Source organism: Naegleria gruberi (assembly GCF_000004985.1).
Source record: "Naegleria gruberi genomic scaffold NAEGRscaffold_1, whole genome shotgun sequence".
Classification (NCBI taxonomy): domain Eukaryota; phylum Heterolobosea; class Eutetramitea; order Acrasida; family Naegleriidae; genus Naegleria; species Naegleria gruberi.
In genome coordinates this window covers 472,345-497,917 of record NW_003163326.1, presented here as the reverse complement: position 1 = coordinate 497,917, position 25,573 = coordinate 472,345, and the positions used below count along the sequence as shown (strand labels likewise).

The 25,573-nt window shown below is 33.4% G+C and overlaps 13 protein-coding genes across 13 annotated transcripts; 5 read left to right on the top strand and 8 right to left on the bottom strand.

Moving 5' to 3' along the window:
• Positions 1–588: 588 nt before the first annotated feature.
• Positions 589–2,412, bottom strand: NAEGRDRAFT_29381 (uncharacterized protein; the record flags this gene model as incomplete). The annotated part of the gene is made up of 2 exons (XM_002683067.1): positions 589–1,188; positions 1,282–2,412. Coding segments are annotated over 2 exons (1,731 nt in total), but the record flags the coding sequence as incomplete, so codon positions are not given.
• Positions 2,413–2,993: 581 nt separating this feature from the next.
• On the bottom strand, positions 2,994–3,677 carry NAEGRDRAFT_3659 (uncharacterized protein; the record flags this gene model as incomplete). The annotated part of the gene is made up of 1 exon (XM_002683066.1): positions 2,994–3,677. A coding segment is annotated over one exon (684 nt), but the record flags the coding sequence as incomplete, so codon positions are not given.
• Positions 3,678–4,356: 679 nt separating this feature from the next.
• Positions 4,357–6,591, top strand: NAEGRDRAFT_61273 (uncharacterized protein; the record flags this gene model as incomplete). The annotated part of the gene is made up of 1 exon (XM_002683401.1): positions 4,357–6,591. The coding sequence occupies one exon, from the start codon at positions 4,357–4,359 to the stop codon at positions 6,589–6,591; it is 2,235 nt and encodes a 744-aa protein (XP_002683447.1).
• An 808-nt stretch (positions 6,592–7,399) lies between these two features.
• On the bottom strand, positions 7,400–8,371 carry NAEGRDRAFT_29355 (uncharacterized protein; the record flags this gene model as incomplete). Its single annotated transcript, XM_002683065.1, has 1 exon — positions 7,400–8,371. A coding segment is annotated over one exon (972 nt), but the record flags the coding sequence as incomplete, so codon positions are not given.
• Positions 8,372–8,843: 472 nt separating this feature from the next.
• Positions 8,844–10,488, top strand: NAEGRDRAFT_55553 (betaine aldehyde dehydrogenase). Its single transcript, XM_002683400.1, has 3 exons — positions 8,844–9,082; positions 9,131–10,284; positions 10,338–10,488. The coding sequence occupies exons 1-3, from the start codon at positions 8,859–8,861 to the stop codon at positions 10,460–10,462; spliced, it is 1,503 nt and encodes a 500-aa protein (XP_002683446.1). The 5' UTR covers positions 8,844–8,858; the 3' UTR covers positions 10,463–10,488.
• A 144-nt stretch (positions 10,489–10,632) lies between these two features.
• Positions 10,633–12,988, bottom strand: NAEGRDRAFT_61270 (uncharacterized protein; the record flags this gene model as incomplete). The annotated part of the gene is made up of 4 exons (XM_002683064.1): positions 10,633–11,000; positions 11,044–12,283; positions 12,322–12,564; positions 12,602–12,988. The coding sequence occupies 4 exons, from the start codon at positions 12,986–12,988 to the stop codon at positions 10,633–10,635; spliced, it is 2,238 nt and encodes a 745-aa protein (XP_002683110.1).
• A 413-nt stretch (positions 12,989–13,401) lies between these two features.
• Positions 13,402–13,809, top strand: NAEGRDRAFT_4162 (uncharacterized protein; the record flags this gene model as incomplete). The annotated part of the gene is made up of 1 exon (XM_002683399.1): positions 13,402–13,809. A coding segment is annotated over one exon (408 nt), but the record flags the coding sequence as incomplete, so codon positions are not given.
• Positions 13,810–14,004: 195 nt separating this feature from the next.
• On the bottom strand, positions 14,005–14,448 carry NAEGRDRAFT_4440 (uncharacterized protein; the record flags this gene model as incomplete). The annotated part of the gene is made up of 1 exon (XM_002683063.2): positions 14,005–14,448. A coding segment is annotated over one exon (444 nt), but the record flags the coding sequence as incomplete, so codon positions are not given.
• Positions 14,449–17,046: 2,598 nt separating this feature from the next.
• On the top strand, positions 17,047–17,459 carry NAEGRDRAFT_29304 (uncharacterized protein; the record flags this gene model as incomplete). Its single annotated transcript, XM_002683398.1, has 2 exons — positions 17,047–17,216; positions 17,261–17,459. 2 exons carry the CDS (start codon positions 17,047–17,049, stop codon positions 17,457–17,459), a joined length of 369 nt encoding a protein of 122 aa, XP_002683444.1.
• A 98-nt stretch (positions 17,460–17,557) lies between these two features.
• On the bottom strand, positions 17,558–18,379 carry NAEGRDRAFT_45038 (uncharacterized protein; the record flags this gene model as incomplete). Its single annotated transcript, XM_002683062.1, has 1 exon — positions 17,558–18,379. The coding sequence occupies one exon, from the start codon at positions 18,377–18,379 to the stop codon at positions 17,558–17,560; it is 822 nt and encodes a 273-aa protein (XP_002683108.1).
• Positions 18,380–18,471: 92 nt separating this feature from the next.
• On the bottom strand, positions 18,472–19,055 carry NAEGRDRAFT_77723 (uncharacterized protein). The gene has a single exon (XM_002683061.1). It carries the CDS (start codon positions 19,037–19,039, stop codon positions 18,599–18,601), a length of 441 nt encoding a protein of 146 aa, XP_002683107.1. The 5' UTR covers positions 19,040–19,055; the 3' UTR covers positions 18,472–18,598.
• Positions 19,056–19,167: 112 nt separating this feature from the next.
• On the bottom strand, positions 19,168–22,783 carry NAEGRDRAFT_56460 (rap/ran GTPase-activating protein; the record flags this gene model as incomplete). The annotated part of the gene is made up of 1 exon (XM_002683060.1): positions 19,168–22,783. The coding sequence occupies one exon, from the start codon at positions 22,781–22,783 to the stop codon at positions 19,178–19,180; it is 3,606 nt and encodes a 1,201-aa protein (XP_002683106.1). The 3' UTR covers positions 19,168–19,177.
• Positions 22,784–23,265: 482 nt separating this feature from the next.
• Positions 23,266–25,465, top strand: NAEGRDRAFT_77721 (uncharacterized protein). The gene has a single exon (XM_002683397.1). It carries the CDS (start codon positions 23,286–23,288, stop codon positions 25,380–25,382), a length of 2,097 nt encoding a protein of 698 aa, XP_002683443.1. The 5' UTR covers positions 23,266–23,285; the 3' UTR covers positions 25,383–25,465.
• The last annotated feature ends 108 nt before the right edge of the window (positions 25,466–25,573 follow it).

Sequence of the window (25,573 nt, the reverse complement as noted above, 5' to 3'; positions counted from 1 at the left end):
TAATTGAAGTGGTGTCAAGGTGTTATCACCCATTGTAGCAGGTGTAGTACCGTTATTCGTAGCCAATTTTGGTTTTGCTTCTTGGGCTGTTTGAGTCTTATTTGTAGAAGAGCCTGAGGTTGGAATGGAATTAGAAGAGAAGCTACCAACAGTGGTTGAAGCCTCAGTGCCATCACTATTACTTGGCTTCCCAAATGAAACTACCTTATTCCCTCCATTTGTATTCTTGTTGAACCTCAGAGTTACTGGACCAGTACTTGGTTTCAATACAGGAGGTTGTTGTGGATTTTTGCTACTCTTCTCAGTCATTCCTATATCTTCTTGTTCATTATCATCGTCATCAGAGAAGCTTTCATATCCCTCATCTTTGGTTGACTCATCTACAGCTTGTTCATTATTCTCTTCTTCTTGTTCATCGTCTCTCTTTCTCTTGTTGTCTTTAGACTTGATAGAGCTACTACCTCTAATATCTTTCAGTCTTCTTAAAAATTCTTTTTTGCCCAATTTGTCCTTCATTGCATAAACAGTTTCCAATTCTTGTTTTTTTACAGAGAGAGGCTTTACACCAAGAGTCTGTTGTCTTTCCTTAATCTTTGAAGGAGAATCTTTAAGAGCGAAAGATTTGGCTAAATGACCTAAATGTAAGTTATTCAAATGGAAAATATACTTGACATCACCTCCGTGGGTACTGTAATATTTGATATAACTGAAGTAGGCATTAACAGCCAAAGAATATAATTCAGTATTTTCCTTTCCACTATTTACCAATTCTTGTTCAAAAATATTTTGTAACCAAGCAGCTGCTTCAATTGGATCTCTCATCGATTTCCTACGGAATGAAAGAATAATCGATTCCAAACATGTTTCACCCTTAATTTCATGAATAGTTAACTTGTACTTTTCCAATAGTTTCTTATAGAGCTCTTCATGAGGATGAAGGAACATTACAGCATGTCCTTTAACACCCATTCTAGCAGTTCTACCAATACGATGTAAATATTCTTTTGGATTACCAGGTGGATCATATTGAACAATCCATTTTACACATGGTAAATCCAAACCACGTGCGGCCACATCTGTACAAAATAAAACACCTTCTTTTGCATCACTAAATTGTTTAAAGATATTGGTTCTTTCTTTTTGTTCAATATCTCCATGCAATTTAAATAATGGAACGTGAATAAGTGGCTCGTCAGTCTCATATTTAACCATTTGTCTAAAAGCATCTTCGCTATAGTCTGTTTCCATTGCTCCAGTACGCTTCTTTTGAGTTGTTTGAACGACTTCCTTAATAAATTTAAATTTGGATTGGAAGTATTTAAAGAAATTATAGTGGAATTCAACAGAGTCGCAACATGATAAAAATACAATTATTTTTCCTGGTTCTTGCTCTAAACTTTCACTCATGGTCTTTGATCTCAAAAATCCAGCCAACATTACAAGTCTAAATTGAGGAGGTACAATAATAGCATATTGAGTCAAGTGAGCTGGAATTGTAAATATATTTGAAGGCAATTTGTCAGTGATTAAATTGAAAACCTTCTCAATAAATTCTCCATCACTTCCATGACCAATGTAAAGTGCATTTACAACGTCAATTTGTTGTGCCAAAGTTTGAATCTTTGAATGGAGAGTAGCGCTCACTAAAACTTTTTGTATAGATTCAGAAAGTGTCTTTTCAGTTTGATTTTGAGATATCAATGGGTTTTGTAACTTTCTCTGAATTAACATTTGATAAATATTCTTAACTCTTTCTTCAAATCCAAAATCAAGTAAAATATCAGCCTCATCCAAAATTAAGTATTTTACCTTGTCACATTTGAATGATTGAGTGCTTCTCAAGTGATCTTCTAACCTTCCAGGTGTTGCAACTAGGATATTAACACCCTTTCTTAATCTCTCCTTCTCACTCTTTCTTTTTTCACCACCCATAATTCCACCACATACCATAAAATTTAGCGAGGAGGTAATCTTTTTTAGAACTTTATCAACTTGCACACAAAGTTCTCTTGTTGGAGCTAAAATTATTGCAAATGTGCCATCATCACGTGATATCTTTTTCTCCAAGGATTGTCTATATAACATTTCTATTAATGGAATCAAATAAGCCAATGTTTTACCACTGCCTGTTTCTGATTTCATCAATACGTTTGACTTTCCTAAAATTGGTGATAGTGCTCTTGTTTGAATTTTTGTTAGCCTTTCAATTCCCATTTGATTTGTTAGAGTAGAAATAACTATTGGTGATAGTTGAGTAGAAAATGATGAAAGTGGTTCCGGACAAAAAAGATCATTATTAATAACAGCAGAGAATTCCTCCTTTCCATCTTGAACAATTGATTCGTTTGGTGTTTTTGTTCTTCTGGCAGGAATTTGTGAAACTTTTGTTAATTCCTCTACTGATTTTGGCATATTATTATTGTTGTTATTATGATGTTTTTTATCATTCCCAATATTTTTACTTCTCATTGCCATTGCTATTCCGCCAGGAACGGTTGACTGTTGTCTAACAGAAGAAGATGAAGCACCTAGAAAAAGTTTTTCTTTTTGTTCAATCTCTTTTTTCGTCTTATCATTTATGAAGGAATCTAATGTTCTCTTTTTTAATAAATTATTCGAAGTCGCAGTTGTTTGTTGTTTTGCTTCCGGTTTTTCATCATCGAAGAGAAAACCACCGATTTGAATAGATGCCATTTTTTTTAACATTAAAATTTTAAGTTCAACAAAATAATGAAAACAAATGTATTTTGAAATTAAAAATAATCAATTTAATGTTGTAAATTAGAGTTTGAAACTTGTTCGTATTCCCGTTCATAATCATATCTGACTTTCTTTGAATTGGATCGGCTATTGTCACGTTTTCTCTTTCTAATATCAGAGTCTTGTAAATCTTTCATTAAATCTTCCATATCAGCCTGAGATGCAGAAGATCCAACACTTGTGTTGTCATCGTCACTGTAACTATTTTCTAAATCAGCATACATATCCTCGATATCTTGTTCATTCTCTTCTTCCAATTCAAACTTATTCAGATTATCTGGGTCAAAATTATCTTCATCATCGGAGTCAGCAACCAAATCAATATTATATTCTTCCTCTGTTTCTTCTTCCTTCTTTTTTTCATTTTGTTTAATCTTCTTCTTATAGAGATCACCATACACACCATTTCTTAATCTTTCCAACAATTCTCTTTCTATTGTATGTTCAATTCTGGCAACTTCTTCAGCTCTCTTTTCTCTCTTTTCCAATCGCTTTTCCAAGGTTCTATTGACGGTCTTAATCTTGTGTTGTACTTTGCTTCTAAGTTTTCTCATTCTTCTCAGTACCAAGTACAATTTTGTAAATCTTTTCTTTACTCTGTTAATCTTTTGATGATCCCACCATTGCAAATGATAATCAATATCCTTCAGTGCCTGTTGATAGTTATCAGAAATTAAAATCTTTTCCCACATTTTACTTGGTAAGTGCATACGTTCCGGTGTTTTTATACATAGATACAAGCGGCCTTTCTTTTCAACTACTGTTGAATATTTACTATTTGCTAATGGGCAATAAACCATTCTACATTGACCATCCACATTCATAGGATTTGTGCACATATTCTTATCGGTTGCCTTGTTCTTAAATGAACAAAATGATTTGTCTAAAATTGACCATATTAATTCATCACTAGCCATTGTGTTATATTTTCAAATATTAAAAGCAATTGTCACGATTTCAAATTCCGTTTTTTCTTGGTGAAATGTTCGAATTTTTTTTTGAAACAATATTTGCTTTTTATTGTTGAAGAAGAATTTACATCATTTAAATTCGTTTTTTACCATAGGTGCAAAGAGAGATTTCACTAATCACCTTCTATTTTGATTATTTCATTAAAAAATTAAAGAGACTTCTCTTTTATGAAGGTATTTCTTTGAGAAATGAAAAGATCTCTCCTCTTTCTTTCAATTTCTAAAGTTTTTTCAACAATAGGATAGACCACAAAGAGAGAAATTGCTGAAAAAAAAGAAGTAATTTTAATCCAAGTCTTGACTCTATTTCTCATTGATTTCACTACTTGTGGATGATACATCTCTCTCCAAGCCACATTGTGGTGTGGATCAGAAAATTTATAATTATTATGTAACGTTTGTTGTTGTGATAGATTGTGGGAAAGTATACCCCACTCTGCTCTAAGCTGAATAATATTAATTTTAAATTTATTCCACGGAGAAAGCAACTTAAAGTCTCCGATAAGATGATAACATGTTTCCTTTGGGTTGTAATGACGAGTGATGTTCCTACGATTGGGATCTTGTTGCATTTTTTGTTTTTGAACCGCCAAAATCTACAGTTTTCAAAATCAACAAAAAAATTATGAGAAAGAGGTCTTCATCAAGTTTGAAACATCCCTCAATCAACGGTAATTTTGATATTAGACCTCCGAGTGGAAATCCAACAATTCAAGTTGGAAATATCTTTCTGGATGCAAGTAACAATGATGAACGGGTGGAGATGGAATACAACAGGAAAAGTGGACAGTATAATCGGAATGAAAGGAATCAATTAAGGTCCAGTTTTCAAAATGATGAAGAAAAAAACAAGCAAACAAATGATGAAAAATTAAATCCTATTAAAATTGAAAAGAAAGGATTATTTGGTTTAACCATATCTTCACCTAAAGGTGACAACAGAAGATCGACCAGTAAATCACCTCAACTAGTTATTGAGGAAGAAACGTTTATCAAGAAAACTCCTCTCAGTCCTATTAGAAAGAAGGATGTTAGTTTTCAGCCAAATAATGAAAACTCAATCTCATTCAGGAAAAAACCTACTGAACCTTTTAGTGAGCTAGAAATTTCCTCTCTTTCAAAGAAAAATAACCATGCAAAAGCTCCCGAACCCATAAAAATCCCGGAAAGCAACTCTTCTTCAGTGGTTCTCATCTCTAAAAGCCCAATGAATAGGTCTTTCAAAGATCAAGCATGGACCACAAAAAACTCCTATGACAATACTGTCCCAATAGAAATTGAAACACTATCTAATAGTGGGAGATTTACCCTATTAAAATTAGAGCCAAGAAAAACAACTAATGCAGTGCCCACCCAAAAATTGGAAAGAAAAGAATCAGGGGATTTAAAAAAAACCGTTACTGACCTTAACTCTTCCAATTTGATGGATAAGATCAATTTAAATTCCACTCTTTCCCATGTCCCTAGCAATCCTCTTTCTAGAGACTCCCTCCGTAATTTATTTTCCCATACAATTTCTCTAACAAATCATCTTGAAGGTAAAATCTCCCCAAGTGTCAATGACACTCAAATTAATCATAGTTTTATTGAAGCATCAATGAATAGTGTTAAATGGTCAAAGGTTATTCAGAAAGAATCAAAGAAAACGCTTGAAAAACCTGTTGGAACTAAATTTGGAGAACGTTATGAATTTGAAACAATGGATAGCTTAATGCTCAATGAATCTCCTCCTCCAACAAACTCGGGATCACTAATAGCTTTTCCTTCCAAAAGAAAATTGTGTTTATTTGGAGGATCTACAAATTGTGGTTCTTCTAGTGAGACATGGTTGTTTGAGGTTGGGTTACAAAAATGGATGAAGGTTATGATTGACCCATTGCATAACCACAGCATTCCAGAAAAACGTTTTGGGCATTGTGCTGGTGTTTTTGATTCGAATACTATGTGCATCTTTGGAGGAGGTGATTCTGATAGTAGAACACTATATAATGACTTATGGATATTTAAACCTGATCCATTTCCTATTTGGAAATGCTTAAGCAAATCGAACAGTAATGGTGTAAAAGGTCAACCAACACCTAGAATGCATTCAGTGTGTGCAGTGAAAGATGATTTATTGTTTATTCATGGAGGAGAAGGGTCGAACTTTTTAGCATTAGATGACTTGTATGTTTTCAGTAGGTCTCAAAATTTCTGGATTCCCCTTATTCCCGTATTACCAAAACCATCACCCAGATTTCTGCATACAGCAAGTGTCATTGATTCAAAGATAATCATTATTGGAGGAATGAACGGTGCCAATGAAATTGAAGATTCTGTTTGGTCGTTGGACACACGGTCTTTCTTTTGGCAAGAGATCAAAATACCAAAAATTCAAGGACCATTCAAGGATGGCTCTCTGTATGGTCATTCTGCAACCGTTTGGGGAAATAGAATAATGGTATTTGGAGGATTGAAAGGAAATACAAGAAAAATCAATGACAGAGTTTGGTTATTGGATTTATTAGCAAATGTTTGGATTGATATTTCAGATAATTGGAACAGCACAACTGATCTACCAACTCATCGATACAAACATATGGCTGCTTCAGATTTTTATTCTCATATTTCTTGCAATACTTATAGGCCTTTCGAAAAGCAACATTTATCATCCTTAGCAAAACATCAAGTTTCCAAATATTTGCACGAGCATCCAGCAAATCAAGACAAAAATAGCGATCCAATAATGTTGAGAATGCCTGCTGACATTTCTTTACAAAAGCTTACAAAAACCTACTTTTTTGGTGGCACACAAAATACTAAACGTTCCAATGAGCTTTGGGAGCTCTCTCTTGTATTCCATAAAAAACCTGGCGATTAATCTACTTCCAAAATTCTATGTATTTTTCAAATTAATAGATTAACCTGAGGCTTTGCCTGTTTTCCATATTGATATTCAAACGATTCTTTCCTCATTCTAATAATTGTGATGACTATCATTATTGTTGACCAAGTAGCAATAAGAATATTCAGAACAACAACAGAAACAGATAAACTCAAATAGCTATTAAAGTGATAATTTGGTTCTGTTGAAATGAACATTATTGCAATAGAGATTGAATTCAAAAAGACAATAAACAATAAAGAACAAATATATCCAATATGTAAGCTCTTGATGTAGTCCTTACTCGTTTTGAAAGTTATCATACCAATAATACTTGTCACAAAAAGTACAACACATACTGGCAAAAATACAATCATAAAAGAGGTGACATAATATGTAGTGCTAATATCAATAAATTGATAAAAAGGAATAAACGGAAGAATAATGCATAATATTATTAACAAAACTGAAATGGCACAAGTAAAAGCATTGGAAATCACAGCATTTCTTTGCAGTTTATGGGGCTTATTGGCTTGAAATAATTTGTTTGACGTTATTAAAAGAGAATTATGTTTCAATTCGTTGCTTGTTCCGTAATGTTGAGAAGGCAGAGAAATACTTGAACCAGAAGGAAACCTATCGTATTCCACCTCAGGTTCGTTAGTAAAATGTTGTACTCTTGATATTTCCTCCAAAATATTACTGGATTCATCTTCTTCGTCCTCATGTCGATGTAGTGTTACAGAGGAAACATTATTGTTCATTTTTTCATAATATTTTTTAGTATTTATTATTATTTCTGATATTACAAATTAGCAAAATCTACATTTTGTATTTCTTCAAAATACCAATCAAATCTTCCTTTTGCATACTGTAAATAATCAAAATCAATATCTGAGTAATATGCTTGACTAATAGCCCAAACACCCCAATAGAGATGACCAATACAAGCAAACAATGTAACTCCATTTCTGAACTTTTCTACATGGTGATCAGATATATCACTTGGAGGACCTTCATACAAGGTTTCAAGGTATTTTCTGATAAATTTAGTTTGAATTTCAGTGCTTGGGTAGTCTTTCTTATCTAATGAGAATCCTGCATATTCATCAAAATGATTTCCAATGTCAAAAGCTCTGAAACTATATCCACAATACTCATAATCAATGAAATGTACAGAGTCATCATCCTTATTGTACAATACATTGAGGGCTAACAAGTCATTATGGCAAAAACCAATAGAAAATAAATCCAAAACTTGGTTTAAATCCTTGGGATCCAAAACAGTGTTAGGCTTACTGGCAAAAATTTCTTTTTGTAACCTTTCACATTGTTCTACAACCATGTCGAACCTACATTTTTCAAAATTGACTTTCTTTTCTCCACTCCATTCAAAAGCTTTGGTATTATCTAACCATTTGTTAATAAGCTTCCAAAGTACTGGAGCTCTATCTTCCTTGTCAATTTGCATCTTGTGCCAATTTGCAAGCTTTTCAGCTATTTTTTCAGCTTTATCAGCCATTAATTCAGCAGTAGATGTACATTCTCCAACAATAAAATCATAAACGTAACCATTTTTAAAAACACAATAGACTTGTGGGCCTTGACCGTGTTTGTGCATTTCTTGCATGTGGAAAAGTTCTACATCTCTGTCAATTATTTTTTCTGTACATAATCCATTAATTCTACATAAAACCTGTTTATCATTGACATCCACTTTGTAAATTCTATTTGTTATTCCTCCTGTTAATCTTTTGATTTTAACCTCGGAAACTTTTTCAAAAAAGTTAGTGGTAAATTCATGTCTGTAAAGGTGATTAAAGATAATTTAAAATCTACAAACCTGATCTGTTCAATGAGTTCCTCTTCATTTGAATGTAAATCAAAAAAGAGATTCGGAAATTGTTTGGTAACTGGTGATGTCATTTTTTATATTTATTAAAAAAAATCTTTTTGTTGTATTAATATCCCTTATTGGTTAGTGGTGAAAGAAAACACCAATGTTTGTGACTGTTTTTGCATATTAGATTCTTTAAATTAAATTGTTAAAGAGATATTCCTTTTTAATCTCTTGTTAAAGTTAAAGGTGTAGTAGTTCTTAGGGCAAATGAATAATGAACCTACAACTCTTTGTAAACTGTAACTCTGAGTTACTGTCTAGGTGCATCCAATCATCATACACTGTGAAATTTTCGCCTCGGCCTCTTTTTAAACTCGTCTCACCATTCCAACCGGTTCATCCACCAATAAAAAAACGCATCACAATGTCTCTTACAAAGTATCACTCCCTCATCAACAACCAATTTGTTTCAAGAGAATCTGAGGAAGGAACAACAAGTCAAGATGAATTGTATATTCCTGTTGTCAATCCTTGCACCGAAGAGGTAATCGGTTTGATCACTCAAGCCTCTGAAGAACAAGTTCGTTCTGCTGTTCAAAGTACTGTCAATGCTTTTGAAGGATGGAAGAATACACCAGTTTCCGAAAGGTTTGTGTGTTAATAAGTGTAATATTTTGATAACCTAATATTCAATAGAGCTGCTTGCTTGAACAAACTTGCCGATAAGATGCAAGAAAATATGGAAAAGTTGGCCACTTTGGAAACTCAAAACAATGGTAAAACATATTTTGAATCATTAGCTGATGTTGATGAGTGTTGTAATACTCTCAGATATTATGCATCACTTGCTGGATATGTTCAAAAGAAATTGGATGGTTACACCAATGAACATCATGAAAGTGAAAAACATGGTTTGTCCAATCGTATTGTTTTCGAATCTGTTGGACCTTGTGTTTCAATCTTGCCATTCAATTATCCATTGTTATTATTAATGTGGAAGATGGGTCCTGCAATGATTACTGGTTGTTCATGTGTTTTCAAGCCATCTGAATATACTAGTTTGACCACTCTTGTTTTGGGTGAATATATTAAGGATATCTTCCCACCAGGTGTTATTAATATTGTTGCTGGTTATGGTTACAAGATTGGTAATTTGTTGACAAGTGATCCACGTATTAAGAAGGTTTCATTCACTGGTTCATTGGCAACTGGTTTGAAAGTTTCTTCCTCTTGTACTCCAAATTTGACTCGTTGTAATTTGGAATTGGGTGGTAAGAGTCCAATTATTTGTTTCGAAGATTGTGATATTGATTTGGCTGTTGAATCCATTGTTGGAGGTATTTTTGCTAATAAGGGTGAAATTTGTTCTGCCACTTCAAGACTCTTAGTTCACAAGTCTATCTATCAATCTTTGATGGATAAATTGGTTGAAAGAACTAGAAAGATTGTTACTGGTGATTCTCTCTTTGACAAGTCTGTTTCTCATGGTGCTCAAGTATCAAAGATTCAATATGATAAGGTTATGAATTATATTGAAACTGCCAAGAAGGAAGGTGCTATTTGTCTTGTTGGTGGTGGTAGACCAGAAAAGGCTGCTGCTCAAGATCCAACTAAGGGATTCTTTGTTGCCCCAACCATCTTTGCCAACGTTACTGAAGATATGACCATTTGGAAGGAAGAAATTTTCGGTCCTGTTTTGAGTGTTGGTGTACCATTTGAAACTGAAGAAGAGGCTATTAGAATGGCCAACAATACTGAATATGGTTTGGCCGCTGCTGTCATGTCAGGAAGTGATGAAAGATTAGAACGTGTTGGACGTCAATTGGTTGTTGGTTCTTTGTGGTTGAATTGTAAGTTTTTATTAATTATAACATGATTGAATTATTCCAATAATTTTTTACAGCCTCTCAACCTTGTCTCTGTCAATGCCCATGGCCAACCCGTAAAAAGTCTGGTATTGCTGTTGAATTAAGTACTTTTGGAGTTGACTTGTTCATGGAAGTTAAGACCATCTGGAAAAAACTCTAAATAAATATTTTTAAAACTATCCCACTAAACGAGAACAACAGTACGGCTCATCATTACAAAATTTTTGGCTGGAATAAGCACAGCGCCCCTCAAGTCGTTTAATAAGAAAGTGGCCAGAAAAATACTCATGTCTGTTCTTCTTAAAACCTCAAAAGAAGAAAAGCTTTTTTTTAATTAAGTTGAAGTGCTTGTTTGATTTGTTTTTGTTGTTTCAAGATTTGTCTCTCACTTCCATAAGCTTCATAATGTTTTGGTTGTCCAATGAATGGTCCTGTAAAGTTAAATCTCACTGTACAATCAGAATTTTTCTTTGTTGAATACAAACATGCTGCAGGGAATAATTCGTAACTCTCATCCTGAATAGTGATATATTTGATTTCCTGAACCCTTCTGTTAGATTCTTTTTTAATTAGGGTTATCTTTTCCCCATTTTTGTAAAATGTCAATTTTTTCTTAATTTGATTGATTCCACATCCAATCACATCTCCAGCAACAAACTTAGTTCCTATAAACATTCCCTTTCCATAGAAATGAAGTACTGTTTTGATTTTTCATTATAAACTTAATTAATGACTACTTACACCCATCAGACTGCCAACTGTATCCAAATTGAGATCTGTAACCAGGTGTGAGACCAATAATAGGCCCATCCCACCCAGTTCTCTCAACATCCCACCCAATTGAAATGCTTGATCCAAATGATTCATCAAATTGTTCTATTGATACCTCAAAATACCATTTTGCCCACCCTTGAAAATTGAGCGAATGTGAAGCATGAACACAAGAATATCTCTTTTGCCCTTTTAAATGTACTGTCAAATAATCATCATCAATTAACAAAAATGGGGAGCAACGCTCAGTATTGAGGGAAACATATGGTTTCTTCTCTTTTCTTTTTTCTAGCTCTGCCATTAAAACATCTGGAAATACTACACCTCTTTTAAGGAAAAGCATTAATTCCTCCACTGATTTTTCTCTATACTCATCTGCAAACATTCCCTTCCTGTAATCAATTTCCTTCTCAACAGCCGATCTTTGGAAATGAAATCCATATGTAGTTTTAAGTTCTTTCAATTTTTCTACAGGTAATTGACTCAAAATTTGTGTCATTGTTTCTGCCATAATTCTCGAACCAAGAGCCTCCTTATAAACATGCTCCCCAAACTTTTCAGTAACAGCTTGAATACAATAATTTTTCAATTCTGTAACTTCCAAAATATCTGATAGAATCAATAATGGAACAATTGTTTCAGAGGGAAAAATTTCACTCAATAGTTTTTCACATTTAACCAAGTCCCCTGATATTTGAGTTCTTCTTGAAGTTTGCTGTTTTGCATACAATTCTTTTGTTTTCTTCTCTTCTTCCTCAAAGAAAGCCTCAATATCTTTCTTTCTTGCCTCTAATAGGCTGTCAACTTTTTCAAGCTCATTATACTTGTGAACTTCATATAATAATCTAAGCTTTTCCATATCAAACTCCTTACATTTCTCCAGTGTTTGTTCTAATTCATTCTTATATCGTGAAATGTTTTCTTCGAACCGTTTTAAATGGTTTTCTTTTACCTCTTGCAATCGTTTTATGGCTTCTGAAATATTGTTCTCATTTTCAGTGTTTACTTCTGTCTGCCTTTCTAATATTGAATGGTATTTTTGTTTGAGGTTGGGATTTTCGGCAAATAATATAAATTTCTTGAATGTGTCTGGATGGAAACAATCATATAACTTGAAATCCTTATACTGCTTATCTAGCTCATGAAAAGAAATTTGTTTAAATTTTTCTTCAGATTCGTTTTGCTTTTCGAGAGTTTCTTCCAATATTTTCTTTTCAAAAATTAGTGTAAAAGATTTGAAAAACATACCATTAGCACCGGAGAGGTGTCAGCTAGATATTTTTCTCTACTGGTGAGCACAGTTGGTCCAAAATTTTTACCTGATACTGTAATTTCAACCTTTGGACTGAATTGTATTCTTTGTTCTGAAGAGTAGATTATGGTTTGTTGTCGATTGATGGGAAGTTTAGAATTGACAACCTTCTTCTCTCGTTGTTTTTTAATTCTAATCAACTTCTCCTCTTCAGTTTTTTCCTTTTCCATTTCTTCTTTCTGATTTGTTCAATATCAACATTCAATCTTAACTTACAATTTTTTCAATTTCTTCACTAATTTCTGTGTATAATATTTGGTATCGAAGGCCCATTTCTTTTAAAGCTGCCAATCGATCCCTCAGAAGATTACCATCAACATCAGCCTTGTTAAAGAGTGATGGATTCTTTTTACGTTCTTCTCTATACTCTTGAATAAGTTCCGACACAGTCGATCTTTTTTCATCATCATCATTAATTCTTCCTCTGTGTTCCATGAAAAGTAAGAATTTGTCCTCTTCAATGCAAAACTCATGCCTTAATGGGTGTTCCAAGCATGATTTCTTGTTGTGTTCTAAAAATTTGTGGGATATAACAATATTAATATCCAATCGATGATATTTGTCATCACATCTCAGTGTGTAGGCGTGGTGTTGCTTCTTCATTTTTTTTGTAAATGTAAGTATTTTGGCGCCATTTTTTCAAACAAGATCCTGATAATTAGCGCCAAAACACACTTCAAACTATTCAGCAATTTCTAATTCTCTGTTTAATATCAGTAATAAAAATAAGTGTCATTACGTTGTTATTAACAAATTCTTAGAAACTGAATGGTTTCACCTAATCTCATCTTTTTACAAAGATATTCGCACTCCTCTTTTTATCATTTACTTTTTGAATCAAAAAACTCCACACAAAAAAAATGTCTTTACTTGCTCTTCTTACCTCTCCAATTGGTCTAGGCATCACTGTTGGTCTTGTTTTGGTTGTCATTTATTTTGTTTTCTTCAAGGAAGCTGCTGATGAAAGCGCAACCAATGAAGTTGATGAAATTCAACACACAAATAGAATGGGAATTACCCGTAAAGAAGTTGCCGAACACAACTCTATGGATGATTTGTGGGTTATTATTGATAACAAAGTCTATGATCTGACTAAATTTGCACCATCTCATCCTGGTGGCGATGTTATTGTTCGTAATTCTGGTGGTGATGCTACTGGTGGTTTCTATGGAATTCAACATCCAGAAAGAGCCTTTGTTGAAATTGAAGATTACATTGTTGGTACCCTTCGTGAAGAAGAGCACAGCAAGTTCTTCACTCCAACAGAAATTGCTAAACATGACAAGGCTGATGATTGTTGGATCATAGTTTTCAATCGTGTTTATAATGTTACTTCATTCTTGAAGAATCACCCTGGTGGAAAGGACTCTATTTTGAAATATGCTGGTGGTAAACTAGATGCCACTGATGCTTTCTTGAAGAATCCTAGCCATCCGTTCCCAGATGCAAAGAGTGAATTATATCCATTATTCATTGGTTATGTATCTAAGGATGGTTCTGATCTTTTTGCCAACAATATTAAGAAGAAGGCTGTCGAAAAGGCCAAGACTCTCTCCGTCAAATAATTGTAACATTTTGTAAAAACTAACTATAATAAAATTCATTGTAAAAAAATCAATTTAATTAAGCCATTTTTTGCATTTCTGAGAGCCACACTTGCATGGAATTTTAGATTCTTCAATTGGAAACTTATAATCATAAGTAATCTCTTCGCCTACAAGAATCTTTCTCAGAGCATAAATGCATACTTTCTTCTGTTTGTCAACCTCAATAATTCTGGCACAACAATTCGGATCACAAGAATGGTTAATAAATCTTGCTAAATTTCCTCTCTTTGTAGCATCAATAATAAGATCATTATCTAACCTGAATAAATAACTTGAACCAATGCCTATTTGTTCATATCTTTTTTCTCTAATATCTGAAAGGGCTTCTCTTATTACCTCCCCCACATACTCAATCACCATTTCGCCTTGTTCAATATCTTCCAACGCGAATAAACCCCAATCGTGTATTGGAGATTTAGCAAATTTGAGATTTTTCTTTCTAGTGTCAAGTTGATTACTTTTAAGGTTTCTTCTTGATTCTGCTCTATGTTTTCTGCTTTCGTTTGTTATCTTTTTGGTGCCCTCAAGTTCTACCTTTCTCAAAGTATCGTACATCATGGATTTTACCACCTCCTTAGAGACTGGTTTTTTAACCTCTTTCATTTGTCTGACTTTTTCTAATGTAAGACCTTTCAGTTTTGAGCAGCCATCAGTTATTTGAGACAGTTTGTCTTCTAGTTCAAGTTCTTCCTTTGTTAAAATTTTGGTAGTGTCATTGGTTATTGGCGTCCTCCTTTTTTCTTGAATTTCAATTTCTTGATGCTTCCTTTTTTTGGTAATTTTTGTTGCATCTTCCTCGTCTTCAAATTTGTATTCCTCCTCCTCGCTTTCAATGGAAGTGTGAGCTTGTGAAGGCAGTTCAGTACTATTTGGTGTTGGTTCGAGCTCTTCATAGTCACTCATAAGGTGCTCACTTTCTACATGAGTATCACTCATTTCATCATTTGAATTATATTCCTCATCTTCATCGTTAAATTTTCCACTCTTTTCTTCCTCATCTTCTTCGTTTGAGTTTATGAACTTTTCTTCGAACCTTTCTTTTTCCTCTAAATCTCGCTTTACCTTTTCTAATATTATATTCTTATTGGAATCATTTGTTTTCTGTTGTTGTTTTTGATATTCTAACATTTGTTTCACTTGTTTCACATAGATACTTTGAAATTTTGTCATTAATTGATCTCTTAGTTTTAGCTTAATACGATCACTTGCTTGTTCTACCAGTGAGGGTTTCTCTGTTGTATAAGATTCGCAATTTCGCTCAAGCTCCATAACATGTCCTAAAACGACGTGATTGTGAAGCTTTTTAAATGCTCTTTCCATATCTTCAGCAGCACCAAATTCCACATGAAATTCCCCATTACTATAGTAAAAATGTGTGCAGTAATAATCTTTAAATACTCCATAAAGTTTTTGTTCCTTCTTTTCCCCGTACTTGGTTTTAATTCGAATTTGGAAGAAAGGCTGTGTATACATTTGGTAGTATTGATAGTATTGGTGATAAGGTGGATATTGATAATATTCATAAGGTTGTTGCACGTTGTTATAGTCTTGATATTGGCTTTCCTCTTCTTTCACCTCTTTTCTCGTTTCCTTTTTTTTCTTATCCATTTCTCTTTGTTTAAGACTTTCAAACTCAGGATTAGAAGTAAATTTTTCTTGAATTAGTCCATAAAAGTCATTTTGAATCTTGAATTTAATATCAGAGTCACTTATTAGTTCATTAACAGATCTCTTGCATGTTTCAAAATCTGAGAAGACCACACAAGCAGATTCAATCTTGTTAGAATCCTTTTTGAAATATGCTTCAAATTGTACAACTGATCCTGTTGTTTTAATTGCATCCTCTAGAGAAATCGAAACATACTCCTTTGGTATTTCTGTTACTATAATTTTTGGCTGTTTTTTAGTTTTCAAGCTCTTAATATAATCGCTTTCACTAGATATGAGTTTAGCGTCAATGGATAGTGAAGGAATTAAAAGAGTGGAAACTTTCTTGATTTGAGAAAAATATTCTGATCGTTTGATGGATAGAGTGCTTTGGGAAAATATTTCATTTTTTTCTAGAGTCTCAACTTTAGAATATGGGAATATTCTTGGATCCCTGGGTGTTTCATTAGATTCTATTATCTTTTCAACTTCTTTTGTTTCATTTGGTAAATCAGTTTTCGTATTGGGTTCTACTTTTGTATCTTGAGTTGGCATATTGTCACTTTTAGTTTGATTTTGTTCATTCCAATCTCTTCTATTTTCAGATTTTCTTGAATCATAAGATGAAGGAGGAGGTGGAGGTGCATTATTAACAGGATAGTTTGGAGGATAATAAGGAGGATAGTAGTTTGGAGGATAGTAAGGAGGATAGTGAAGGTAATGATATGTGTTCACATAATCTTCTGGATGAGTTGAATCATTCTTTCTCGGAGATCTGGTGTCAACATTTTTTGGCGTTGTTTCGTTAGGTTTGTACAAACTCGAATTATAAGAATGAGAGGAAGCTGATGGATAAGAATAATATGCAGAGCTATCCACTGGATAATTGTACATTGGTTCGGAATAGTTTGATGATTGATAAAATTCATCATATTGATTGTGTTGATAATTGGATGATCTTTGTGGTGAGCCAAAATTGTTGTACTTCCCCCTATTATAACCTCGATTGCTATTACTACTATAACGACTATTAGATCCTCCTCTTCCACCTCTATAATTACTACTTGATGGTGGATATCCATTATTTCTTTTTTCGTTTGGATAACTACTGTGATGATCGTCATGGAATCTTCTAGAATCATCCCTCCTACTAGAAGAATATCTGCTATCATGGTTATCATTGTTATCAGAATACATTGTTCGCTGTTGATTGAAATTCTTGGCAGACGAATTATTTTCTTTGTATTGGTGTGATGGGGAACCACCACGGTTATTCATTTTTTTTGATATTAATTTATTTTAATTTTTTGTTGGTTTTTCCATCAAATTGAAGCTTTAATCTTAAAGATGAAAATTAGATTCATCTTTAAACAAACAGATACAACAAACCAATCAAATACTAAAAAAATGTCTAAAAAAATCGCTTCCCTCAAAAATGTTATGCTTCTGATAAAAGATGTTCCGAAATCTGTAAAATTTTATTCGGAGGGATTAGGCATGACAGTAAATCATTCAACAGAGCATTGGGCAGAATTACAATCTGGACATATGAAAGTATGTTTGAATAAAGTTGAAGGGTTTGTACACAATAGTCCATATTATTGATTTAACTTTGAAAAAGAGAAGCATCCAGTACAACCGGCTATTCACCATTCTTGTGTTTTGATGTAAATGAAATGGATAAGACAATTTATAAATTATTAGAGATGGGTGCTATTCTAGATGGACCAATTAAATATCCATCCCATGGAAAAGTTGCTGCACTAAGATCTCCAGATGGTCACATGATTGGATTATTCGAAGAAAATCAATCAAATTAAATAATTTATTCTGCATTTCTTACAAAATATTTCTAATTAACATACTTAAACTGAATTTATTGTGAATTATTTCAAAATTGTAACAATGCCTATATCCTTTATTTATCCTTCACTTCAACAGCTTCAGCGGCTTGATCCTTATTTTGTCTTGCTCTGGCTTTGGCTTCTTCCATTTGTTTGTGAGCTTCTTCCATTTGTTTCATTTGCTCTTCTTCAGAGGCCTCATTTTCGTTATTGACTCCAGATTCAGACTTCATCTTTTCGGCAGCTTCTCTGGCTTGTTTGAGTTTGGCATTCAAACGCTTATCATAGTTTCTTGCCAATTCAATCTTCAATTCATCACTGAATCCCAAATCTACTGGTTCATATAAAGTTACAGTAGCCTTCTTGAAATCTGGCTCCTTTTCCATGACACCTCTAACTTTTCTACTACGTTTAAGTCTTCCTTGAGTGATCATTGTAGTTACATCTTTAATTTTAAGACCGTAATATGTTTCTAAATATTCCTTAATTTCGGGCTTTGTATAATCCATAGGAACATGGAAAACAACTTTTGATGTCTTGTTAACTACAGAAGGAATGTAGAGAGCAAAGTAACGATTTGGAAATTCTATGATTGGTCTCTTGTTATAAATTTCATCAGTGAGACTGGTAGCTCCGGTTTGTTCTCTCTTGTTCTTTTCAATAGAAATAATTCTTCTTCTCCTTCTTTCTCTTGAAGTAACATTTGGTTTTTTATCGAGGTCTGATAATTTAAAATCTTCTTTCATCAATGTTGGTTTTTCACTAATAAAGTTTGTTTCAATACATTGTGTTATGGAAGAATGGAATGAACGGGCAATGTTATTAAAATATATTGATGACGATTTGTTTAAACATGCCGACTTTGAGACGCTACGCAAAAATGAATTGAAGAGCATTTTTTTAATTCAAAATAAAAAATAAAGTTAAATTTTACAAAGTTTTATTAATTTTTTAATAATAATCTGATATTAACTTCTTGTTGGCTATTCAAATAACATAGATAATTTATTTCATCATCTTGTCGTTTTTCTTATTGAACAACAAAATCGGATCAAAAGAACTATTATAGTTACATTGTTTTTGTATTAAACACCCATGATTAAGTTAAAAATAATTTAGAATTTTGGTGGAGCCTCGATTTCATGAACGAGATGTTGGTAGTGAGGAGTCATGTTAGATCCTGGTGGGTGACCGTGTGGATAGTAGTTTGGTGATTTCTTCATGTCTTCTTCTGTTGGCTTTGGCAAAAGATAAACAAATCCCCACCAAGAAGCAGCAGCAACCAACCATGGGAAGGTTCTGGCTCTTGTCAATTCCTTGAAAGTCCACTTGAAAATATTATCATCCTTCCAACTGGCATAAACACCGGTACCCTTGTGGAGTCTCTTCCAAACCATAAAGTTACTTGGCTTTTCAGTGGAACGATATTCTCTCAATTCCTTGGCCAAATCTTCACCAGTGTATTGTCCATTGTGTACTTTTTCGCAATGTTCGGTGATAGATTGTTTGATGGTTTGTCTCAAAACCTTCTTTTGCTCACGAATATATGAACTCATGTTGCGATATTTTTTTTGGTGCGTATTGGTTGTTTACAATAACAAATAACTCCCCGCCAAAATTAAATCAAAAAAAACCATCAAGTTTAAATATATTAATTTATTTTTAAATGCAACAAATTTTTACTAATATTTAATTTATTTAATATTCTTCTTTTGTGAAGGTGGGTCAAGTATTACGTTGCTTGTTTCTTTACTGACAAACAAAGAGCAATAATATTTATCAGTTTCAACTGTTGCCTTGTAACGTTGAGCCAATTCAGCAATAAGACTTTTACGTTGCAAATATGGTCGCATGATACCAGTTGACTTGGATCTACTGATTCTAGAACCATTCAATGCAGTCATTCTGATTAGAGCTCCAGCTACTTTTTCACTTAAAATCATACCATCAAGAACAGGTCCAAATACAGGATATGTTCTTTCTTTGACCATGACATCAACTCTCAACAAGCCCTTGTGATTTCTATTCAAAGGATATAACACAATGTGAACAAAGTTAAATTGTGAAATAATAGTATTTCTGTAATAATCACGAGTATGTTCAGACCATATAATGTTAACATGATCATTGCCAACATGTCTCTTTTTGTGAATTTGTTGAGGATCTTTAGAATTATTAGGCATCATTGTTGGAACGTGGAACATTAGTTCAGTTCTATAATCGGCATAATAAGGAGCATTGGTACCAGTTGAACCATTCTTATCTAAACCTCCCATAAAGCCTAAATGTTCTTGGAGAGGTACATTCCAACCAAGAGATTTAACAAAGCTTGTATATTGTTCACTTCCTTCGGCATTCAAGAAAAGATCCTGTTGATCATCTTGTCCTTCCTTAACATAAACAACACCAACTTTGTGAGTTTCACGAGGTTGAGTACCATCCAAGTTACGCAAACTTCTAAGTAACTTGCTATTGCTTTGAAGAGGAACAAATCTACTTGTGAGTGCAATATGTACCAACCCCATTGTTGAAAGTAATAATCTAGACATGCTTGCTTTACAATCTCCACCATATTTGTATCTCAAGTTTGGTTCTCTACAGGAAACATCAAGTACTGTATATTCGTTATCAATTGTTTGCAGGAATAAATTTTCATTATCCTCTTCTTCTTCTATAAGATCAGAGAATAATGAAACAGTATCTCTATCCTTAAGAGGTCTTTCAATACTGTATTGCATTAAAGTTGAGTTTGTTTCAGCTTCTTGAGTTTTGCCTAACAAATTTTCAATATTACTACCAGTGTAACATCCACGTTCTTCTAATTCACTGTATGGCTTAGGAACTTCGCCGTACAATACACGAGAATCCCAAGAATATTTACCAGTTAAATCTCTCATAATCATGGTCACACCTGGGCCACCCTTTTCGTTAGGTTGTTCAATTAAACTGATAATAAATTGGTTGTCATAAATGTAGAATCTGACATAATTAGAATTTTCAGGTTCTAAATCGTCAAGACATTGTGATTCTTCTGAGAGTGTGGCTGTAAGAGCAGCATTATTATTGGTTATTGGGAAATGGGAGACATGATTCATCAAGTGGGATACAACAAACTCAGCAGAAATTTTGATATTTTCAATATCATCTTTAGAAAAGCTTGTACTACTGCTTGTAATGGCTTGACCAGTGGTAGAAGCTCTTGGATTGACTGTTGCTGTTGGACTTTCAACACCTGCACTAACACCACCTGGTACACCAACATGTTTAACAATATTTAAACCTTGATCGATGGCAAATATTACCTTGGTAATACTTTCCTTATTAGAAATAATTACAGAAGGTCCACACATAACCCAATCAGCCATGCTGTAGAATGTTTCTTCAATAAGTTTAGCACTCGTTTGATTTTGTTTGAGGAGGGCAACTTGCATTGGAATTATTGTACTGAGTTGGAAAACAATTTCACGTGAAATCATAGGTTCGGCTTCAGCAAGTTTTGGATATAAATTTGTCAAGGAGCTCAAAGCTTCATAAATTGCGATAAATACTTCTGGTGGATATTCTTTCAATGGTTTTGGAGCATAGGTTTTCACAATATCTAACATATTTCTTATAAAGACAATTGCAATTTCTGCATTGTGGTCAATCTCTTCATATATTAAAACAACAATTGCCCAAATTACGTATTGGAGATTCTTTGGATTTCTTTCTGATTTGAGTGCTTTTTGTAAAATTGTTTGAATTTGGAATTTAAGCTCTTGATAAACAGTAGATTGATTGATAATTTCTTGATCGGAGGTTGTTTTTTGAATATTTGGAGAAGAGAAGTGATTTGGGAAACAGATCAAGCTTCCAATTATTGTTATACAAGCCTGTCTAACTTCAATATTATACTTGGAGTTTTGACTGCTATCTTTTACAGAATTACCAGTTCCACCCAAAATCTTATCACAAACTTTGGTGTAGTATCTTATAAGAATGTGAGAACCAACCAATTCCTCGTAACAGAAAATCTTCTTACTTCCCAATAAGATGGCAATGACAACGATTGGATCTTCATCTTCTAAACCTTGACATAGAGCCTTGTAGAAAAGTGAAAGATATCTGGTATGAATTGGACTACCACCCTTTCTACAAAATATTTTACACAGAGCACTATAGGCTACAGCACGTCCTTGATTAAAATTACTAGCATTTTCTCTAAATACAGCTTCAAAATACCATGGGCCGAAAATGTCAAGAATAGAATTGGCATCAGGTGCATATGGAATACGGAAATCAACTTTCTGTTCTTTCAACTGCTTGATTGGTGGATCAGTACCAACATAGGCTAAACTGTGTGTAATAACTTCAATGCCTTGGAATGCCTTGAGATGGATTTCTGGATCCACAAGCTTATTAGGATTACCAATAATGTGCAGGAACTGATTCCAAGCATAATAAACATATTCATCAGGTAAATCTAGCTCTGTTGTAGAATTTCCAACATTAGGATTAGGATTATTCTTTGCATTAAGACCTTCCCATTGAATTCTGACAACACTTGTACCTTCACTTGGACCATATAACAAGTTAATTACACGACTAGTCAACCCAATACAAACACTATTCCACTGATTAATAGTGGCATTGTTTTTAGACCATAAAATACCATGTTCTTGTAAGTGACGCCACATGACCTTGTCATCTGACAAAGAACACAACCATAACTCAAAAAGAACCTTCAACAGACCGTAGGATAATTCAGGCAATCCCCTCTTACCTCTCAATGTAGAATCTGTAATACCAAGAATAATCTTTAAAATGTGATTCCAAGTTACTTCCTCTAACATGTCACCCTTAAGACCCATTTGAAGGAAAATGTCTAAAACTCTATTGCAAAGATGAATGTGGTGTTTTCTTTCTTCTTGACCTCCTGTAGCTCCAGATTCCGGTCCTCTCTCTTCAAAAAGTAAAGAGAAGTGATTAAATATTTGTTGGACAAAGTATTGCAAATTTTCTTGGAGAGGAATTGGTCTTTGATTTTCTTCGAAAAGCCACTTGTTATAAACATTGATAGCTCTATCTATAGTTTGATGATCGGCAATTGGTAATTGGAAAGCATGTCCCACAACTTCCATAACCCATTCAACATGGGCAGTGGTACTAAGTCCATTCTTTGCAGTATTATTTTGATTATTAAAATAATCAACAATAGATGAAATAACTACTCGTTTAACATCCAAAGGAAATGTTTTGAGGATATTCTTTGTTGGGTCTGATTGAATAAGTCCCAATTCATCTATCCAACCTAATAACATTTTGTACAATTATCCAATTAAAATAAATAAATAAATTAATATATAGTTTAAAAAGCAAGACAAAGTCTCTTGGGCACCAGATGCTTTTGATATTACTTTATGCGCGGTGCTAAGACTGTGAGTTTTTTTACGGATGGTTGATAGTCTTCTTCACACACGCAACGCTCATCGGTTTTGTGAAAAGTGATTGGCTGTTCTACTTGTCAAACAGTTTGCTCTCACACAATTAATTGTTCGATTTAGACTTGTTGTTTGATGTTTATTGAGGTTTGAATCAATTCTTAATCGGTCTTTGGTAGTATCATTTAAGTCAACCCGATTGAATTTGCTTTCTTGTTTCCATAATAATTTTTATTCTTATCAGTTCATACCAACATACAAAATGTGATTCTAAGATTTGTTGTATGTTGGAATTACCTGCCACAAGTCAAAATGATCCACCTACAGTAAATTAAACACAAAAAAAACAATTTTACAACTTTATTCTTCTTTGTGTTCTATTATGAATCAAAATAATTGTCAGCAACAACAACATCAACAAACTCTAACTAGTATGCTATTAGAGGCAGTGAAAGCAGCTTCCTCAAGTAAACAAATGCATTCCAACCACAATACAAATTCCATCAACAGTCCGATACCTACAAATAACTCCCTCCAATCTTTCTCTTTCACTCCAATGACATCATCCCAACAAAATACAACGATGATGATGAACAACAATATCAATACAACATTGCCTAATAATAATAATACCACTATCAATTCGAATAATTGTATTGGTGAAAGATCAGCAACAATGAACACTTGTGATAATGGAGTTGTGATGGATTCAAATCTTGTCATGCAAATGATGAGAATGATGATGTCAAATGATCCATTGCTAAATAATACTCAACAACCTATCATCAATTCCACCAGTACTACAAATTTAAGTCAAGTGAATGATAATTTAGATTCTACTCAAATGTTAACCATGTTAATGAATAACACTATGAACAATTCTACAATGAGTCAATTGAATCAAATATTTTCTAACTTTCTATTGAATAATAGTGTTCAAGATTCTATTTCTTCTAATACAACTAATTCTATAAATACAGATAAAAAGTTGAGTTGTAGTACAACTTCAATGAGTCCAACTTTTGACCAACTTGTCAACTCTCCTCAATTCTTTGATAATGGCTGTTCCACTCATATTTTTATAAAAAAGGGAAACACAAAAAGAAAAAGTTCAACATTTGAACAAAATTGGTATAGATTATTGATACAACATCAATTTTCTCCAAATACAACAAATGGCCAGGAGGAATCAAAGTTTACAAATTCACACCACCATACAAAAATTGTACATACAAACAAGTGTTTGATTAGTACTGATTGTTTCTATTATCTCTTAATAGTTCTTCCAAGTAAACTTTATTCCTTGGCAGATTTAGAATTTCAACTCGAAGAAGATTGCTCAGAGGGAAAGAAAAAGAAGAAGAAAACAACCAATTCTCCAACTTCTCCTCCCATTGAAATTAAAATTCGAGGAAAGGATATCACCACCAGCACCAAGTTAAAACATTCAATTCAATCCCCTAATTGCTCAAGCTCTTCAAATAGTGACAACAATGTCAATTCTATTGCAGTTTTTGAAATTATGGTCAACAGAAAAAGAGCCAAAACAAAGGCAGATTCATCATACAATATTCATGTAAATTGTAAACAGGAGAGGTTGTTGAAAATGTCAATAGATTTAAACGAAAATGGAAAATCCAATGATCCTACATTATGTAATGATGAAGAAATGTTAGATCTTGCTCAACACTCAGAGGAATTGCATTCTCAAAAGAAGAGAAAAAAAGAAAGTCTTTTATTTGGTAATGACGATGAACAAGAATCCGATTTACAAGATGATAGTGACACCACAAGAAAGAGGTCCAAGTCTAATGTAACCAAAAGCAATCAAGAATCTGCTTTTGATTTGTTAAAACAGTGGATAATTGTGACAGTATTTCATGATTCACTCAATGTAGATCTGTCCAAATTTCCAAACTTTGCTTTTCCAAAAGAACTTTCCCTCAATGAAACCTTCCTATTATATGTCGACGTTCCAACACAATTATCAGAATACCATGATATATGCTTTAAAATACTGGATGCAGAAAGCAAACAAGAGCTCTCGTTTAATGGAGAAAAGTGGATTGATACAAATGTTGTGAATTGTTGCAACTTTAATATTCAGGCATCGTTAGTTTCTCTCCATGTTGAGTATAGTATTTCCTTTAGAGATATTAATCATGATAAACCATTAGTGTTTGTAGTTGCCCTCAAAGACAAAAACACTGAGGAGGAAAGAATCATTTATAATGGTTCCCCATTTAAAATTCAAAAACAACTCGACTCTATTGATGAGCTTGGTATTTCCACAATACAGTGTTCTGGTTTTGAGACATTGGTGATTGAGCCAACGACAATATCAGAAATATTCGATGAGATTCCAATTTTAAATGGTGATTCACTATTTTCTGAGATGGGTTCTCCCACATTATCAACTTTTGTTCCTCCTTCAGAATCAGATATTATGGACGATTTTGAAAGGTTTCTTGATATGTAATTTAGAAATAGAGGTTTAACGTTGGTTTCTCATCAAATTTGATTTGTAAATATTTGAGATTGGATTTCTTTTTTTGTAAAAAACTAAGGATATTGTTACACAATTGTATGGCAGTTCTTTTTTCTTCATCGATCATATCTATTTGAGTTAGAAAATAAATTAATTATCATTGTCAACCTACATATAGTTTG